Source organism: Myxine glutinosa, chromosome 12 (assembly GCF_964187855.1).
Source record: "Myxine glutinosa chromosome 12, kmMyxGlut1.1, whole genome shotgun sequence".
Lineage (NCBI taxonomy): Eukaryota > Metazoa > Chordata > Myxini > Myxiniformes > Myxinidae > Myxine > Myxine glutinosa.
Window position 1 is genome coordinate 56,957,902 of NC_136272.1, and position 20,038 is coordinate 56,977,939.

Consider the following 20,038-nt stretch of genomic DNA (forward strand, 5'->3'; position numbering starts at 1 on the left):
CAGGTTCGGGTGTGGAAGGACATTGTCCAGCCTCAGGTTCGGGTGTGGAAGGACATTGTCCAGCCTCAGGTTCGAGTGTGGAAGGACATTGTCCAGGCTCAGGTTTGGGTGTGGAAGGACATTGTCCAGGCTCAGGTTCGGGTGTGGAAGGACATTGTCCAGGCTCAGATTTGGGTGTGGAAGGACATTGTCCAGGCTCAGGTTTGGGTGTGGAAGGTCATTGTCCAGGCTCAGGTTCAGGTGTGGAGGGACATTGTCCAGGCTCAGGTTCGGGTGTGGAAGTACATTGTCCAGCCTCAGGTTTGGGTGTGGAAGGACATTGTCCAGGCTCAGGTTCGGGTGTGGAAGGACATTGTCCAGGCTCAGGTTTGGGTGTGGAGGGACATTGTCCAGGCTCAGGTTCAGGTGTGGAGGGACATTGTCCAGGCTCAGGTTTGGGTGTGGAGGGACATTGTCCAGGCTCAGGTTTGGGTGTGGAAGGACATTGTCCAGGGTCAGGTTTTGGTGTGGAAGGACATTGTCCAGCATCAGGTTTGGGTGTGGAAGGACATTGTCCAGGCTCAGGTTTGGGTGTGGAGGGACATTGTCCAGGCTCAGGTTCAGGTGTGGAGGGACATTGTCCAGGCTCAGGTTTCGGTGTGGAAGGACATTGTCCAGGGTCAGGATTGGGTGTGGAAGCACATTGTCCAGGCTCAGGTTTGGGTGTGGAAGGACATTGTCCAGGCTCAGGTTCGGGTGTGGAGGGACATTGTCCAGGCTTAGGTTCGGGTGTGGAAGGACATTACCAGGGTCAGGTTCGGGTGTGGAAGGTCATTGTCCAAGCTCAGGTTCAGGTGTGGAGGGACATTGTCCAGGCTCAGGTTTGGGTGTGGAAGATCATTGTCCAGGCTCAGGTTCAGGTGTGGAGGGACATTGTCCAGGCTCAGGCTTGCGTGTGGAAGTACATTGTCCAGCCTCAGGTTCGGGTGTGGAAGGACATTGTCCAGGCTCAGGTTCGGGTGTGGAAGGACATTGTCCAGCCTCAGGTTCGGGTGTGGAAGGACATTGTCCAGCCTCAGGTTCGGGTGTGGAAGGACATTGTCCAGCCTCAGGTTCGGGTGTGGAAGGACATTGTCCAGCCTCAGGTTCGGGTGTGGAAGGACATTGTCCAGGCTCAGGTTCGGGTGTGGAAGGACATTGTCCAGCCTCAGGTTCGGGTGTGGAAGGACATTGTCCAGCCTCAGGTTCGGGTGTGGAAGGACATTGTCCAGGCTCAGGTTCGGGTGTGGAAAGACATTGTCCAGGCTCAGGTTTGGGTGTGGAACGACATTGTCCAGGCTCAGGTTCGGGTGTGGAAGGACATTGTCCAGGCTCAGATTTGGGTGTGGAAGGACATTGTCCAGGCTCAGGTTTGGGTGTGGAAGGTCATTGTCCAGGCTCAGGTTCAGGTGTGGAGGGACATTGTCCAGGCTCAGGTTCGGGTGTGGAAGTACATTGTCCAGCCTCAGGTTCGGGTGTGGAAGGACATTGTCCAGGCTCAGGTTCGGGTGTGGAAGGACATTGTCCAGGCTCAGGTTTGGGTGTGGAGGGACATTGTCCAGGCTCAGGTTCAGGTGTGGAGGGACATTGTCCAGGCTCAGGTTCGGGTGTGGAGGGACATTGTCCAGGCTCAGGTTTGGGTGTGGAAGGACATTGTCCAGGGTCAGGTTTTGGTGTGGAAGGACATTGTCCAGCCTCAGGTTTGGGTGTGGAAGGACATTGTCCAGGCTCAGGTTTGGGTGTGGAGGGACATTGTCCAGGCTCAGGTTGGGGGTGTGGAGGGACATTGTCCAGGTTCAGGTTCGGGTGTGGAGGGACATTGTCCAGACTCAGGTTTCGGTGTGGAAGGACATTGTCCAGGGTCAGGATTGGGTGTGGAAGGACATTGTCCAGGCTCAGGTTCGGGTGTGGAAGGACATTGTCCAGACTCAGGTTCGGCTGTGGAGGGACATTGTCCAGGCTTAGGTTCGGGTGTGGAAGGACATTACCACGGTCAGGTTCGGGTGTGGAAGGACATTGTCCAGGCTCAGGTTTGGGTGTGGAGGGACATTGTCCAGGCTCAGGTTCGGGCGAGGAAGGCCATTGTCCAGGCTCAGGTTCGGGTGTGGAAGGACATTGTCCAGCCTCAAGTTCGGGTGTGGAAGGACATTGTCCAGCCTCAGGTTCGGGTGTAGAAGGACATTGTCCAGGCTCAGGTTTGGGTGTGGAAGGACATTGTCCAGGGTCAGGATTGTGTGTGGAAGGACATTGTCCAGGCTCAGGTTCGGGTGTGGAAGGACATTGTCCAGGCTCAGGTTCGGGTGTGGAGGGACATTGTCCAGGCTTAGGTTCGGGTGTGGAAGGTCATTGTCCAGGCTCAGGTTCGGGTGTGGAGGGACATTGTCCAGGCTCAGGTTCGCGTGTGGAAGTACATTGTCCAGCCTCAGGTTCGGGTGTGGAAGGACATTGTCCAGGCTCAGGTTTGGGTGTGGAAGGACATTGTCCAGCCTCAAGTTCGGGTGTGGAAGGACATTGTCCAGCCTCAGGTTCGGGTGTGGAAGGACATTGTCCAGGCTCAGGTTTGGGTGTGGAAGGACATTGTCCAGGCTCAGGCTCAGGTGTGGAAGGACATTGTCCAGGCTCAGATTTGGGTGTGGAAGGACATTGTCCAGGCTCAGGTTCGGGTGTGGAAGGACATTGTCCAGGCTCAGGTTCGGGTGTGGAGGGACATTGTCTAGCCTCAGGTTTTGGTGTGGAGGGACATTGTCCAGCCTCAGGTTCGGGTGTGGAAGGACATTGTCCAGCCTCAGGTTCACGTGTGGAGGGACATTGCCTAGCCTCAGTTTCGGGTGTGAAAGGACATTGACCAGGCTCAGGTTCGGGTGTGGAAGGACATTGTCCAGCCTCAGGTTCACGTGTGGAGGGACATTGCCTAGCCTCAGTTTCGGGTGTGAAAGGACATTGACCAGCCTCAGGTTCACGTGTGGAGGGACATTGCCTAGCCTCAGTTTCGGGTGTGAAAGGACATTGTCCAGGCTCAGGCTTGGGTGTGGAAGGACAGTGTCCAGGGTCAGGTTTGGGTGTGGAAGGACATTGTCCAGGCTCAGGTTCGGGTGTGGAAGGACATTGTCCAGGCTCGGGTTCGGGTGTGGAAAGACTTGTCCAGGCTCAGGTTCGGGTGTGGAAGGACATTGTCCAGGCTCAGGTTTGGGTGCTTATTTGGTGCAATGCAGTGATTTCTGTTGGAGGTAGACATAGATGGAGACCCGCTATTGAGGTCTTTACTTCCGCCTTGGATCCGCATGCAAAATAATTTGCCACAACGCATTTTCACGTGATTTGGTCACAATGAATGGACAGGTAAATATTCAGCGTTTTATCTATCAGAGGTATGCACCACACCAGTGTTCATTAATGCCACATTATTACCCTGTGCTCACGAAGCGAAAAGCAGGGTTAGGCATTCAGTGCGTACGTGTGTACGTGTGGTGTCTGTGCAGCGTACGTGTGGTGTATGTGCGGCGTAAGTGTGGCTTGTCTGCATTTTTAAAATTCATTTACTCGGCAACCGTTGGTCCGATTGACACGAAACTTTACCATAAGAGAGCCTCCACCTCTATAATTTTTTTTTCTCATAATTACGACGTCATATGTTACGTGGTACAGACGCCATCTTGGACCAACGTAACACCTCTATATCTCCCAAACTGTTCAATGGTAAAATTTTAAACCTGGCTCATTGTCAAGTACTCCCCATTGGGAATAAGATATGTTAATGATGATGTCATCGGTACCTTAATTATGACGTCATAATTCGACAAGTACAACGCTCGATTCGATCAGCATGAATTTTTTTTCTCTGCAATTCTTGGTCCGATTGTCACAACATTTTCAGAATATGAGCGGCTCCTCATATAGAATTTATAAAATGATAATTCTGACGTCATAAGTCACTTGGTGCAGGCTCCATCTTGGAAAAATCGAAAAAAAATTGCACCTCTATATCTCCGAAACAGCTCCATGGGAAAAATTGAAACATGGTTAATTGTCAAGTACTCCCCTTGGGGATCAAGATATGTTAATGACGATGTCATCAGGACCTTCGTTATGATGTCATAATTGGACAAGTACAACACCTATCCGATCGATCATTATCAATTTTTTTCTCAGCAACTGTTAGTCTGATGGGCACGAACACGGCTCTTCATGTGGAATATTTTAATGATGATCATGACGTCATAGGTCATGTAGTACAGGCGCCATCCTGGAAAAACCGAAAACCGTTGCACCTCTATCTCCAAAACCGCTCCATGGAAAAAATTGAAACATGGCTCATTGTAAAGAACTCCATATGGGGAATAGGTGCTGTTAACGATGACGTCATTGGTGCCGTAATTATGATGTCATAATTTGACAGGGACAACGTTTAGTCTGATCAGTTTGAATCTGTTTGAAATTTATTGAGCATGATCTATGCAACAATTCTATTAGAGAATATAAATGTATGATGTCATCGCTCACATGGTTTGACAGTCATATTGAATCAAAGAAAAGAAACCGTTCAAAAACAGAAGAGTTGGCTCACACAAAGTTGACTGTGCAGGATAAGTATTGTGGAAGTGTAAAATTTATCTATGAATCGAGTGATTTTTATGAGCCACAACCTGTCAAAATCGTGTGTTTAGAACCTACTTATCTTGTGCACAAGTTTTTTTATGATATATAGAAGTTTATACATTCTTATATCCTACACAATATATCCAGATGTTCTATATAATAAATCTTTGATTTATGGTCAAATAGCGGGTGCTTGTATGTAAACTATAGAGTTTTATATGGCAAACTAATAGGGTCTGCAGTTTTCACGACCTGGACAGGACGCAGGGTGCCCTAGGTCATGAAATGCAAATGCTGTGTGCATTTTATATGAGATTAAGACTGCACGTGTGATCCATGAAGTTGACTATTATTAGTCCCCTACCGGTGTACACCGGAGGGGACTATAGGTTTGCACGCCATCCCTCCGTCCGTCAGCCTGTCAGTCCATCAGTCCGTCAGTCTGTCTGTCTGTCTGTCTGTCAATCCGTCAGTCTGTCCGTCTGTCAGTCCATCAGTCCGTCACGCAAAGAACAGTTTTCCGGACATTTTTTCTAAACTCTTAATGCTAATGATTTCAAACTTGGCACATCGTTTCCTCATGATAAGTTACAGATCAAGTTCGAACTTCACGACGTTTCGATCATTTTTGACAAAGTTATGGCACTTTGAAGTTTGGGAATTCTGATAATTCTGATGATCCTTAACTCAGTGCCATTTTAAGTTTTAATTTCCTTTAAAAAAGAATTTCTCTGCAATAATAGGACCGATTGAGATCAAGTTTTCACCGTAGGGGGGACTCGGTCTGTAGAATATTTTAATGGTAATTATGACGTCACAGGTCACGTGGTTCGGCCGCCATATTGTTTTTCGTGAAAACACGAAAACCCCTTTTTCTCTGCAACGGCTGAACAGATCGAGGCCAAACTTTGCAGGCAGGATCGCATACCCATGTCGAACAAAAAAGTCAGCGAGCATGACGTCATGCGTCACATGGTTTCAGAGTTATGACGTTTTTAAGCATGAACCTTTAAAACCGAGCTCCTCCCTCATTTTTGATCCAATCGAGGGGAAACTTCACAAATCTGTTCAGCATGTCAGTCTACTAAAATGTCCTTTTGGAATTTGCGATAGGGCACGTGGTTTGGCAGATATCGTTAATTAAACGAAAATATTTTTAAAATGGATATCTCTTGTTTATTCTCGAGTTCTCCTCAAGCCGCACCGCGCACCCTCAGCCTCGTCTCGCGAACGTCAAAAGCGTGACACAGCGCGCGCTTTCGGGAGGGGCGGATCCAAGCCAAGAAATATATATATACACATCGATCATTGATTGTGAACCGGAAAATATAATAAATTACTGATATTTAGCGACTCGAAAGGTTCTTTATCAACAACGTATTTTCTGGTGCTTCTGCAGACCTGTTTGCAAGGTGTATAAATCGAAGTCCCGAGTGCGAATCACAGGTGAGCCCATCCTGAGGTAATTAGCGATTGGGAACGATTCAGAACCTGTGGGTAAATAACCCTTTGTAATTTCCCCAACAGTTTTCCGGACGACAGACTGCCGGTAGGGGGACATGTATTGCAGCACAATACTCAGAATGCTTGTTTTAACATTGTTCATAACAGACAATATATATATATATATATATATGTGTATGTATGTATGTACAGACTTGGCATTTAATATGGAATATTTTTTTTTCTTGACTTGGGTTTACTTTCTTAACTCAGTATATCAATCTGGTGAGTCTCTTTTACGCTTTGGTGATTTATTTGGTAAAAGAACCATGTCACTGATTGTCTGTCGCAGCAGGAAGTCATTAACAGGATTATATCACAGGTGGTGTGGCAAAATGTACGGACAGGTACATTTGACTATTGACTTCACAATTGGGTATATAAGGGTTGTTGCGTTCTGTATTAGTGGAAAACAACTGCTGCACGTCTACAAAAGTTATTGCCGCTTCCTCTGGAGATGGTCCGTCAACTCGACAATTATATTTGTCATGGAGTGGTGGCTTTACGAAATTCTGGCATGAAACAGCGTGCTATTGCTCGGCAGTATGGCATCACTCAAGGTCAGGTGTCAAAGATCTTGAAACGAAATGCTCAGAGGGGTGTCCCTACTCCAATACGGAGGCCAGGACGTCCCCACAGAACCACAAGGAGGGATGATCGCCAGCTGCACCGGTTAGTCCGCAATGGCCGTTCCAAGTCAGCTAATCGGCTTAGGGCTGAGTGGCAGCAACTGACAAATGTGCCTGTATCCAGAAGGCTAGTCAACCAATGGCTGGTTCAAGCAGACTATCGTGCCAGGCGTCCCCTGAGAAAGCCACGCCTGACCAGACAGCACCGCCAGCGCTGATTGCAGTGGGCCAGAGAGCACCGTCAATGCCAGCCAGGACACTGGAATCACGTGATCTTCAGTGACGAGTCTAGATTTCTGGTCTAACGTCAAGATGGCCACGTCCGAGTGCATAGACAAGTGCATGAAGCCTACACTGAAGATTGTATAGTGCCAAGAGTCCAAGCTGGAGGTGGTGGGGTGACCATTTGGGCTGCTTTTCATGCAGGGGCAAAACTGACCTGGTTGTTCTGAATGGAAACCTGAACCAGTTCAAGTACAGGGCCATTCTGGAAGAAGCATTGCTTCAATTTGCTCGTGCAGCCTTTCGAGGAAACTTTGTCTTCCAAGATGACAATGCATGGCCTCATCGTGCTCGCATGATTCAACACTTTCTTGCTGACCGTGGTGTGGAGCATATGGAGTGGCCTGCCATGTCCCCGGATATGAATCCGATAGAGAACTTGTGGGCAGAATTAACGCGTCAAATCGACAACTTGGACCAGCAGCCTACCTCTGTGCGTGAATTGCAGCAGGCTATTGTCACTGCATGGCAAGCGATTCCTGTCCAAACCTTGGCAAATCTCGTGAACAGCATGCCTCAACGTGTACGTGCTCTCCTGAATGCTCGTGGGGGTTACACGAAGTACTGAACTGTAATTTTACTGTCCGTAATCCCAGTCGTAATTTAACTTTTGTTTTTGGTAAAAAAAATTTGGGCTAATGTGCAAAATAAAGAGATACTTCTGGAAAACATTCAGAAGTTTAACACAGTACTGTCCGTGAATTGAGTTCGATATCAGTTTACACCACTTTCAAGGATCAATTTATTTGCTTCGAAATGTCAAATGTGTTTTTTGTTTCTTTTAAAGGTCACATTAACAAAATCTAGAATAATTTCAACATAATTCCAATGAACTTTTGGTTCTAAGACATCTTGAAATGTAAGTTCACCCCCACAAAAAAAATATTCCATATTAAATGCCAAGTCTGTATCTATTATAATGATTCAGAAAATCATTATTGCGTTATGTTTAAAAAAATGTTTTGTACTGAGTTCAATTAATATGTTATAGAAAGATATTGTTTTCTTGTTAAATAATACAGCTGGCAGCTGGTGCCACATTATCTAACCAGGTTATCTGAAGTAATTAGAATTCACTTAACTGGTTTACAATTTCCATTGTGGCTGTGGTGGTCGACTCAGTGCGAGGTCTAAGCTAACATTGTTTTGATAGGTAAATGCAAAATACTTGGTAATTATTTGCAGAGTTAGACAAAGGGTTCCCTGATACAATAGAAGTGGATGATTTACTCTGCGCTGGCCTATGGGGTTTGGGCCCAGTGCACTTTTCATTATTTCCACTTACAAATTAATCTAAGAACTAGTTTTGAAAATTTGTGTATAGAACTATAAAAATTGCGTCCAGTCTTGAGTTTTAAAACAAAACTAAACTGAACAACTGTTCGGAGATAATATACCTGTAATTCATACAATTGCATGTAGGTTTACTCCATCCGGATAGCTATCTCCGGCTCTCTGATCCAATATTTTCTCAGTAAAAATCTTTTGTAACGGTATATATATATTTTTTTTTTCTTGCACTGCAAAATATATGTAGGTTTTGTAATGTAATGTTATATAATATTTGACTTAATAATGTTAAAAAAAAAACGAGTTTTGCGGTTGACAAAGATGGATTTGGCGTGCTCGTTTCTAAGATAATATTTAGAAGTTTAATAAGTAAATATATAAAGTTTTTGTAGTTTACATTTACATAGTATAAGGGAAGTAAAGATATATCCACTTATTTCTCTCAAATGCTTCACATTTGAAGATAGTCAATGAATGACGTTTACATGTCCTTGAAAATCTCCAAGCAGAATTGGGAGAATCTTGGCGCCGCAGAGCCTGGTGCGAACAAAGGAAGGACATATCTTCCTCATTCAGTATATTTTAATATGCATTTCTCAATCTCTCCTCACTCAGCCGGATATCCCTCTCACTCGAACATTTCACTCGACCAATCACATTGTATCCCTCGATCCTTGCCCCCTTCCTCCCCAATATTTCATTCCACCAATCCCCACCTCCCTCATCCCTCCTACCTACACTTTGCTCAACCAATCCTACTGCTCTCCTCCCCTTTTCTTCATGCGACCAATCCCATCTTCGCTCCTCCCTCTCCACTTTCTCCTGCCACTTTAAACTAGTATAAAGGTCAGGACTGACGTCAAATATTAGGGTTTTCACGTATTTTGTATGTTGATATTGTGCTTAGGATTCACTTGGTTTTGTAAATACTGAATGTTGATGTTGGACTTAGGATTTTCACTTATTCTCTATGTTGATTTTGTACTTGGGATGTTTCACTTGGTTGGTCGATTCTGTATGTTTACACTGTATGTTGACTGTATACTATGCATGTTGGTGATTTGGTATGACAATTCCTTTGTACATCTCTATTGTACCAGTATTTTCACTTAGGACTTTGATCTCGGATTTTGTTGTGTATCTTGCAATGTGCTTTTCGTGAATTACAGTACGTTCTTCTTGGTTTGATAAGGGTTATTGTTTTCTTGCTGTGTATTTCCTTGTAAACAGAAAGTGTTTTCCTCCTCGGGAATTAAAATTTGTGATTCTTCTTCTGACAAAAGTTTTTCGACATTGAATTCTTGATTCATCTATTACATAAGGTCTAACATATCTTCAACAGTATTCTATGAATAGCATGTAGTTTTATTAAATAAATCGCATTGACAACAATCACATGTTCGTTTTTTATGGTGGAGAGTCCATATATACAGGAACTTATCATTTCTTCTTCTGCCTGTACAGGTGAAAACGATTGAAAATTACTGGCAGTGGATGAACGAAAAACTTGTGCCATTGCTGCTGTCTGGGAATAAGAAATCTCCATGTTTCATTCCACTATTTAAAGCCCTCATTTTGGGATCAGTTCGCCTTCGTCAACATAGGATAATTAACGGTACATATACTTTAAAGATACATAAGTAGAATGGAATGTTGGTTCTGAGACAACCACTCATCAGACATTCGCTGACACTCGTTGCCGCTCACTCGCGATCGCTCCCTGCCGAGCTTTAATCTCACAATCAACATTCTATTACTATTTGTGTGTTAGAGAGAGAGATACACCATCCTCTAACCTCATTATTCTGTATCATACTGGTATCTTTACATTAAACACAAAGAGAGCCAATGAATTATGTTTATGTTCTATGTTAGGGAACTATGTTAGGGCTTATGAACTATGAACTATGTTCATGAACTATGAACTATGTTCTATGTTAGGGCTTAATTTTCTTGTGATACTCATCACCATCAAGAATATTGACAAACAATATGTTAGAACTTGGTTCTTGGTGTAAATATCATTGTTGAGTAGAGATGAAATGATAAACCCCCTTCGACGTTCTGGTCTGAGCGCCTCCCGACCCACATATCATTTTGAGATTGTAGTAAATTATTTTTCTGTTGATTTCTTGACATCCATTAAATATTTTAAAACTCATCAGTCCGCATGCTTTATTTACACTTGGCTTGGTTATCTCTTTGGGAAGACCATTTTGATATTTACCACATTAATTAGTTATGTTTTCCATTTAAATACCAAGGCTGTGATTTTCTCCACTATTTTGGTTGGTAATTTCTTGGTTCTATCATCTATGTACCAGAAAAAAGGTGTGGGTAGAATGGTTAAATTCCCCCCAACCCAATTTTATGAATTATTATATACATGTATACAGTTCCGAGAGAAAGTCTGCACCCCCTTTCAAAATTTCACCTTTTGTTACCTTATAACCTGGAATTCAAATGCATTAAATCAGACTTTTTCCATCTATATTTAATCATCACAACTCACAATAATTGTCAAGTGAAAAAAATTCGACAAATTTCAGAAAATTAATTTAAAATACGAAACTAGATTATCTACATTGGATAAGTGTCCACCCAACTCCACCCCTCCCTCTCCGAGTTAATACTTGGTGGAAGCACTTTTGACAGCAATTAAAGCTGTAAGTCTGTTGGGATTGCCCTTCTTTGGGCAATATTTGCCCATTCTTCTGGACAAAACTGTTCAACCTCAGTCAAGTTGCGTGGGAAGCGTTGATGGACAGCAATCTTCAAGTCATGCCACAGATTTTCCGTTGGATTTAGGTCGGGGTTCCAACTACTCCACTCAATGACATTTATGTTTTTGTTCCTAAGCTACTCCAGTGCAGCTTTGGCTGTGTGCTTCCTCTCATTGTCATGCTGAAAGGTAAACTTCTGTCACAATTTCAGTTTTTGTGCAGAGGGCAGCAGGTTTTTCTCTCGAGTTTTTCTGTATTTTGCTCCATCCATTTTCCCTTCTATCCTGACAAGTGTCCCAGTCCCTGCTGATAAGAAACATCCCCATAACATGATGCTGCAATCACCATGCTTCACAGTAGGGAAGGTGTTCTTTGGGTGATGTGCTGTGTTGGGTTTGCGCCAAAACGTTCCATCTTGGTTTTGTCAGACCACAAAACCTTTTGACATGGCTTCAGAATCTCCAGAGTGGCTTTTTTTGCATACCTCAAACGGGACTCAATGTGAGCTTTTTTGAGTAATTGCTTCCTTCTTGCCACCCATCTTCTTAAACAACTTGCCTTTGCCTCTTGGAAAGCGAATCCAAATGAAAGCAATCTCAGTTCCTTCCACCAAGCTCGGAACAAGTGTGTGTCTACCCTCAGAAGAGCCAGGAAACAATATCTCTCTACTCTCAAGAATGAACTCTCAAAACTGTCTCCCTCCTCCAAATCCTGGTGGCGTCTGGTCAAATCTGTTTCTGGTGTTTGTTCCCCATCCATCCCCTCCCTTACCTCAAATGGCTTCACAGGTAACACCACACGTGACAAAGCCGAATGCCTCAACTCTGTGTTTGCCTCAAAATCTTGTGTCCCAAACCCATCTCAATCTGCACCCAACGTACCTAGACGAACCCAGCTGCTCCTGGACTCTGTGTACTTCTCTCCTGACAAGGTAGAGAAGTTTCTGTCAAACCTCGACTCGAGTTTTGCAACTGGATGAGATGGCATCAGCCCACGGTTCCTTAAATCCTGCTCTGCCACTCTTTCACACCCTCTCTCTGTTCTCTTCATCCACTCTTTTGCTCAAGGTCATCTGCCTTCAGCTTGGAAATCAACCAAAATTACCGCTGTACACAAAAAAGGTGCAAAAACAGATCCTTGCAACTCCAGACCAATCAGCCTGCTCCCAATCAGCAGCAAAGTCATGGAATCCATCATTGCTTCTGACATCAAATCCTTCATCTTCTCCAATGGTTTGATTTCGGATCATCAATTTGGATTCAGACCAGGTCACTCGACTCTGGGCATGCTGCTTCTGCTGTCTCAACAATGGATGGAGGTCTTCAATGTCAAACAGGAAATCAGAGCTGTCTCCCTTGACCAATCACATGCCTTCGATATGGTCTGGCACCCCGCCATGCTCACCAAACTCTCCTCGTATGGTATCCATGGAAACCTCTACGCATGGCTTGCAGACTTGCTTTCTGATCGCAGTCCACGTGTGGCCCTGAATGGATTTCCCTCATCTCCCCTTCCTATTCAGGCTGGAGTTCCTCAAGGCAGTGTTCTGGGCCCTGTGCTTTTTCTGGTCTTCATTCATGATCTCTTTGACTCTCTGGAAAATCCTCTCTATCTCTTTGCTGATGACTCCACTCTCTGCCGCTCCATATCTCAACCCTCAGATCGGCAGTCTGCAGCCTCCTCACTCTCTGCAGACCTGGACAAAATCACAGACTGAGCAAACAAGTGGAACATGTCTTTCAATCCTGACAAATCACACACTCTTACGATGTCTCTCCGAAAAGGCCATCTGGACAACCCTCCCATCTACTTTCTGAACAATCCTCTTGAAGAAATTCTGTCACTCAAGCTTTTGGGTCTCCCTATCTGACATGATCTTTCCCTGGAAAACCACATTTCCAAGCTGGCCTCCAAAGCCAGTTGATGACTGGGCATCCTCCATCGTGTGAAGTCCTTCCTTGGCACACCTGAGCTCCTCACCACAAACAAAGCTTTCACCCGCAGCTCAATGGAATACTGTTCCCCCCTCTGGGCCGGTGCTCCTGCCTCACACCTAGCTCGGCTTCATGCGGTTGAAACCAAAGCTTTCAGAATCATTGGAATCTCCCGCGATGAAGCTGAATCTGAGGGACTTTTTCTCTCTCCCCGCAGGCAGGTTGGTGGTCTTTCTGTCTTCTACCGACTCCTCTCCGGCCTTGCTCCCCCTGCTCTGTCTGTGCTCTATCCCCCAAATATTCCTGCAGGACGCACAAGATCTGCCAGCATCCCTCTTCTGGTGAAACTGCCAAAATCAAGACTCTCTGCTCACCTTCAGTCTTTCATTCCTCTCCTCCCTCCAGGTCTTCAAAACAGCTGTTTCACCACCATCTCTTGTCTTCCCCGATCCAAAACCTTGATCTTTTCTACCCCTGTTAAAACACCCCAAATCCAAATGCAAATTTCAATCCCCAACTTATTTCCTGAAATACCTACAAGTGTTCATTTGCTTTATACCGTGTACCCCTCCCTCCTCCCCCAGCCCTCCCCCTTCCACAAATCTACCGACGTCCCTGTTCTCTTCTGTTGATGTGCTTGTGTGCTTCCCTTTGTCTCCCCCTCTTGCCTCTCGCTCCCTTCATTGCATGTTTTCATGTTCAATGTGGTAGCTCTTACACGAGCCTCGATTCTGTAAACAAAAAAAGAAACCCTATTGTACAGGCAAGACTTGTGGAGTGCTTGTAGTCCATTAGCTAGAGGGGCCCACCGAGCAACCCCCCGCCCCCCCCCCCCCCCCCCCACCAATCAACGAAACTATATTTTTTGAAACTTTGTAATGTACTGTTTGAGAAATTATATGTTAACATGCGATAAATTGGGACTAAGTATGGATTTTGAGAGACTGAAAGTTGCTATTTCCTCTGTTATGATGGTATATTGGTTATATTGTTATGTATATATTGTTATATTTTTATGATGGTATACTGGTTATATTGGATGTTATGATGGTTATACACGATGGTATGCATAAGCAGAAGATTTTGTTTTTTAATCCAACCAAAGATGGCTGACTGGCGGCGTTTAACTACAGTCCATTCAGAAAGTATTCAGACCCCTTCACTTTTTCACATTTTGTTATGTTGCAGCCTTTTGCTGAAATCGTTCAAATTCATTTTTTCCCTCATCAATCTACACTCAATACCCCATAATGACAAAGAGAAAACAGGATTTTAGAAAGTTTTGCAAATTTATTAAAAAGAAAAAAACTGAAATATCACATTGACATAAGTATTCAGACCCTTTGCTATGACACTTGAAATTTAGCTCAGGTGCCTCCCATTTCTCTTGATCATCTTTGAGAAGTTTCTACACCTTGATTGGAGTCCACCTGTGGTAAATGAGATGTTTCTACACCTTGATTGGAGTCCACCTATGGTAAATTCAATTGATTGGACATGATTTGGAAAGGCACACACCTGTCTATATAAGGTCTCACAGCTGACAATGCATATCAGAGGAACAACCAAGCCATGAGGTCGAAGGAACTGCCTGCAGAGCTCAGAGACAGGATTGTGTCGAGGCACAGATCGGGGGAAGCCGACAAAAAAATCTCTGCTGCATTGAAGGTTCCCAAGAGCACAGTGGCCTCCATAATTCTTAAATGGAAGAAGTTTGGAACAACCAGGACTCTTCCTAGAGCTGGGCGCCCGGCCAAACTGACCAATCGGGGGAGAAGGGCCTTGGTAAGAGAGGTGACCAAGAACCCGATGGTCACTCTGGCTGAGCTCCAGAGATCCTGTGTGGAGATGGGAGAAACTTCCAGAAGGACAACCATCACTGCAACACTCCACCGATCTGGGCTTTATGACAAAGTGGCCAGACGGAAGCCTCTCCCCAGTGAAAGACACATGAAAGCCCACTTGGAGTTTGCAAAAAAGCACCTAAAGGACTCTCAGACTGTGAGAAACAAGATTCTGTGGTCTGATGAAACCAAGATTGAACTGTTTGGCTTCCGTCTGGACCTGGGCTTGAGACAGTGTCCCACGAACGAGGAATTCCCAGTAAGCGCGAGTCATCAGCTCGCGTTGATCAAGTCCCTGCCCTTTGTACACACCGCCCGTCGCCGCACAAACATCACAATTCACATTTTCGTGCAATTCGAGAAAAGGAACTTTTATGAGCAATGTCGTCTATCCTGAAGTTCTAAGCTGAAGAAGAGGTACAAAATAATTCAATTATTTTCCCTAAAGAAAAGCGTACAGTTGATATCACGATTTGAAACGCGATGGAATAATATTTACCGATATGAACAGTGATGTGGCTTTTATTGAAATTCTAAAGATACTGTTTTGATTTTGATGATTTACGTGCGATATGATTTGATGGATGTTTATATGAATCGTTTAAAGTAAAAAAAATTCTGCCTTCAATTTCTGATGTTTTGCCTTTTCATGTCGGCTTCCCATTGAAGGCCTGTCCGTAGGGCGGGTACCGTTGCTAGTATATATAACATATACATACAGTACTTTATACCCCTTTAATATAATTACAAAAATCTAATGTGCTGGCGCAATGGCCAAATGGATAAGTGATTGCCAGCATTAAGCAGTGTTTGTGGTGATGATTGACAACAACAACCCCTCAGTTACCATATGGATACGATTGTCGTGTTTAAAACTATTTCAAATTTGTATCCAAAATATTGTAATTTCCCAAATACCAATTGCACCTAAAATCGTCACAGGTAATATAAAAAACGTGCTGCAGTATCACCTTGATGTTTCCATTGGTCACCTTGTTGTTTTTCACCTTCCAGACAAAGTGGTATGCAAGAGAATAAAGAACCTGTCAATTTGCTTGAAGCATGGGGACTTTTATGGTGATGACGAACGAATGTACAAACCAAACTGGGTACCAATGTTGGAATTTGAAATGAACGCTACAACTGGATCACAAAGTCACGGAACCGAATCTTGGTGGTTGTTCGACGCCCAGCCACACAGTCATGGACTTACGAGTCAGGGTAAGTGGTACACCTTTTTACCTGTATCCCAAACTGTTTACTGCGGTCATCTTCTGTTCTTCAGCTCACACAGATTGCTGCACTGGATCTTTTTTTTGTATACAAAGTCGAGGATCATGTAAGAACGACCACATTAAACACAAAAAACAAAAACGGTCACATAAAACACATAATAAAGGGAGCAAGAGACAAGAAGGGGAGAGAGAGAGGGAAGCACAAAAGCACAACAACAGTACAGAGCAGGGACTTTGGGAGATCTGTGAAAGGGAGAGGGGTGGGAGTGGGGACGGGGGGGACGGGGGTGGGGGGGTGTTACATGGTATAAAACAAATGGACACTGCAAGGAATTTCAGGAATCAAGTCGGAGATTGAAGGAGGTGGGTTTGGGGTGTATTAGCGGGGAAGAAAAGACAAGGTTTTGGATGGGGAATAACCACCAATAACCACCACCAATAAGAGATGGTGGTGACCAGCTGTTTTGAAGACCTGGAGGGAGGAGAGGGATTGAAGAGAGTGAGGGAGTTTGTTCCAGAGGTGGGAAAGAGAGGAATGAAAGAGTGAAGGTGAGCAGAGAGCCTAGATTTTGGCAGTTTCACCAGAAGAGGGTTGCTGGCAGATCTTGTGCGACCTGTAGGAATATTTGGAGGACAGAGCAGAAACAGATCTGGGGGAGCAAGGCCAGAGAGGAGTCGGTAGAAGACAGAAAGACCACCAACCTGCCTGCGGTGAGTAAGTAAAAGGCCCTCGAAGGTAGCTTCATCACGGGAGATTCCAATCATTCTGAACGCTTTGGTTTCAACAGCCTGAAGCCGAGCTAGGTGTGAGGCAGGAGCACCGGCCCAGAGGGGGGAACAGTATTCAATTGAGCTGCGGATGAAAGCCTTGTATGTGGTGGGGAGCTCAGATGTGCCAAGGAAGGACTTCGCACGACGGAGGATGCCCAATCGGCGACTGGCTTTGGAGGCCAGATTTGAAATGTGGTTTTCAGGAAAGATCCTGGCAGATAGACAGTGAGACCCAAAAGCTTGAGTGACAGAACTTCTTGGAGTTGATTGTTGAGAAAGTGGATGGGAGGGTTGTCCAGTCGGTCTTTTCGGAGAGACAAAGTGAGAGTGTGAGATTTGTCAGGATTGAAAGACATGCTCCATTTGTTTTACCAGTTTGTGATTTTGTTCAGGTCTGCAGAGAGTGAGGAGGCCGCAGACTGCCGATCTGAGGGATGAGGAATGGAGCGGCAGAGAGTGGAGTCATCAGCAAAGAGATAGAGAGGATTTTCCCGAGTCAGAGAGATTATTGATGAAGACCAGAAAAAGCACAGGGCCCAGAACACTACCTTGAGGAACTCCAGCCTGAACAGTAAGGGGAGATGAGAGAATTCCATTCAGGGCCACACGTTGACTACGACTAGAGAGGAAGTCCGCCAGACATGCGTGGAGATTTCCATGGATACCAAAAGAGTAGAGTGTGGTGAGCAGAGCGGGGTGCCAGACCGTATCGAAGGCATGTGATATGTCAAGGGAGACATCTCTGATTTCCTGTTTGGCATTCCATCCATTGTTGAGACAGAAGAAGCAACATGTCCAGAGTAGAGTGACCTGGTTTGAAACCAAATTGATGATCAGAGATCAAGCCATTGGAGAAGAGGAAGGATTTTATGTCAGAAGCGATTATCGATTCCATGACCTTGCTGATAATTGGGAGTAGGCTGATTGGTCTGTAGTTGCAATGATCCGTTTTTGCACCGTTTCTGTGTGAAGAGGTGATGTTGGCTGATTTCCAAGAAGATGGTAGATGACCTTGAGCAAAAGAGAGGGTGAAGAGAAGAGAGAGAGGGTGAGATAGAGCCGCAGAGCAGGATTTTAGGACGTGTGGGCTGATGCCGTCTGGTCCAGTTGCAAGTACAGTAGTTGCACTTGACAATGAGCCATGATTCAATTTTTTCCATTGCGCAGTTTTGGAGATATAGAGGTGTAACGTTTTTCCAAGATGGTGTTCGTACCTCTTGACCTATGACGTCATGAATATGAACAAAGATTCTACATGAAGAGGTGCGCCGATGGTAAAATTTCGTGTCAATCGGACCAACGGTTGCCGAGAAAATGAATTTTTAAAATGCAGACACGTAAGTACTCCACACGTACGTACACGAATGCCGAAACCTGCTTTTCACTTCACGAGCGCAGGGTAAAAAAAATGCAAAAGACTTTACAAAATCTTTACAAAAGGTTACAAAAATCGAACTTTACAAAAGAAAAATCGTTTGTGCCCAACTTTGTGAAGAAGATCTGAGAATTAACGACGGATGGGTGTCCTGCAAAATGGTTGTTATTGATGTTGAAAAAGCATTATGTGCAGTACATATTGAGTAAGAGTGAATTATCAGCACTGACAGTTCAATTTCCATTATGGCAGTTGTTACTTTCTACCTTTGTGGCTCTTTGCAGGTAGATTGGATACCTACGATGCAAAAGGCTATATTGTGAATACGCCATCACATGTCCTGCTGAAAGAAGTGCTTCAGTCAGTGCAGAACAGCTCCTGGATCGATTCCAATACCAAAGTGCTTTTTATCGAATTCAACCTCTACAATGTTGACAGTGGCATATTTGGGATGGTGGAACTAATGTTGGAGTTCCTGCCAATTGGTACGTATTTCATTCTGAAACATGCATCACAGTTCTAGGTACTAGGGCATGCCCGTACTATATATATATCTAAAATTATATCCCCCCCCCCCTCTATTTACATGAAATGGTTTGGTCCAAAGCGAACGGCTTGCGAGTACGGTGACAATCCCCCCCCCTCTATTTACATGAAATGGTTTGGTCCAAAGCGAACGGCTTGCGAGTACGGTGACAATCCCCCCCCCCCCCTCTATTTACATGAAATGGTTTGGTCCAAAGCGAACGGCTTGCGGAGATTGGTAAAGAAATCGCCATAGCGTGCACAAACGCGCAGGAAAGCAAATGAATCGCAAATTAGTTTTAATTAGTTGTAAAACATAGTTTAACGCCAACATAGTTTGCCAACGTGAAATAAATGAATACGCTCTCAAATGTGCCGTCCGAGGCAGAGTCTGTTCGCCACGTTTGGCACACGTGATAGCTCGCTGCTCTCTGATTGGTTGAATCGTTTTTTGGACATAGCTCGGTAACTACTTGTCCGATTAATATGAAACCTTGAAAAGGCACATCCTCGGGTCCCCAGCAATATACCTGGCAAGTTTCAAGTATATCGGACCCGTGGTTGTCGAGAAACAGCGGTCACAGACAGACACACAGAGATTACTGGTATATATATATATATATATATATATATATATATGATATATTATATATATATATATATATATATATAATATATATGTATATATGTATATAGTATAGCATATATATATATATATATATATATATATATATATATATATATAGATATATATATAGTACGGGCATGCCCGTACTATATATATATATCTAAAATTATATCCCCCCCCTCTATTTACATGAAATGGTTTGGTCCAAAGCGAACGGCTTGCGAGTACGGTGACAATCCCCCCCCTCTATTTACATGAAATGGTTTGGTCCAAAGCGAACGGCTTGCGAGTACGGTGACAATCCCCCCCTCTATTTACATGAAATGGTTTGGTCCAAAGCGAACGGCTTGCGAGTACGGTGACAATCCCCCCCCCCCCCTCTATTTACATGCAATGGTTTGGTCCAAAGCGAACGGCTTGCGGAGTTTGGTAAAGAAATCGCCATAGCTCGGTAACTACTTGTCCGATTAATATGAAACCTTGAAAAGGCACATCCTCGGGTCCCCAGCAATATACCTGGCAAGTTTCAAGTATATCGGACCGGTAGTTGTCGCGAAACAGCGGTCACAGACAAACACACAGACACACACACAGACACACAGACGCACAGAGATTACTGGAATTATAGATAGATGCATGCGTACGTGCTTGAGTATATCCAGGGTGTCTTGATGAAATTGATGCA

General features: G+C 44.5%; 1 protein-coding gene across 1 annotated transcript in view; it reads left to right on the plus strand.

The window, feature by feature from the left end:
- LOC137437736 (polycystin-1-like protein 2) overlaps positions 1–18,723 on the plus strand; it is a 262,258-nt gene extending 243,535 nt beyond the window's left edge. The window contains exons 14-16 of the mRNA XM_078766376.1: positions 9,783–9,933; positions 15,834–16,040; positions 18,485–18,723. Coding sequence (XP_078622502.1) covers positions 9,783–9,933; positions 15,834–16,040; positions 18,485–18,723 — 597 coding nt within the window. The remainder of the gene's footprint in view (positions 1–9,782; positions 9,934–15,833; positions 16,041–18,484) is intronic.
- Positions 18,724–20,038: the final 1,315 nt, after the last annotated feature.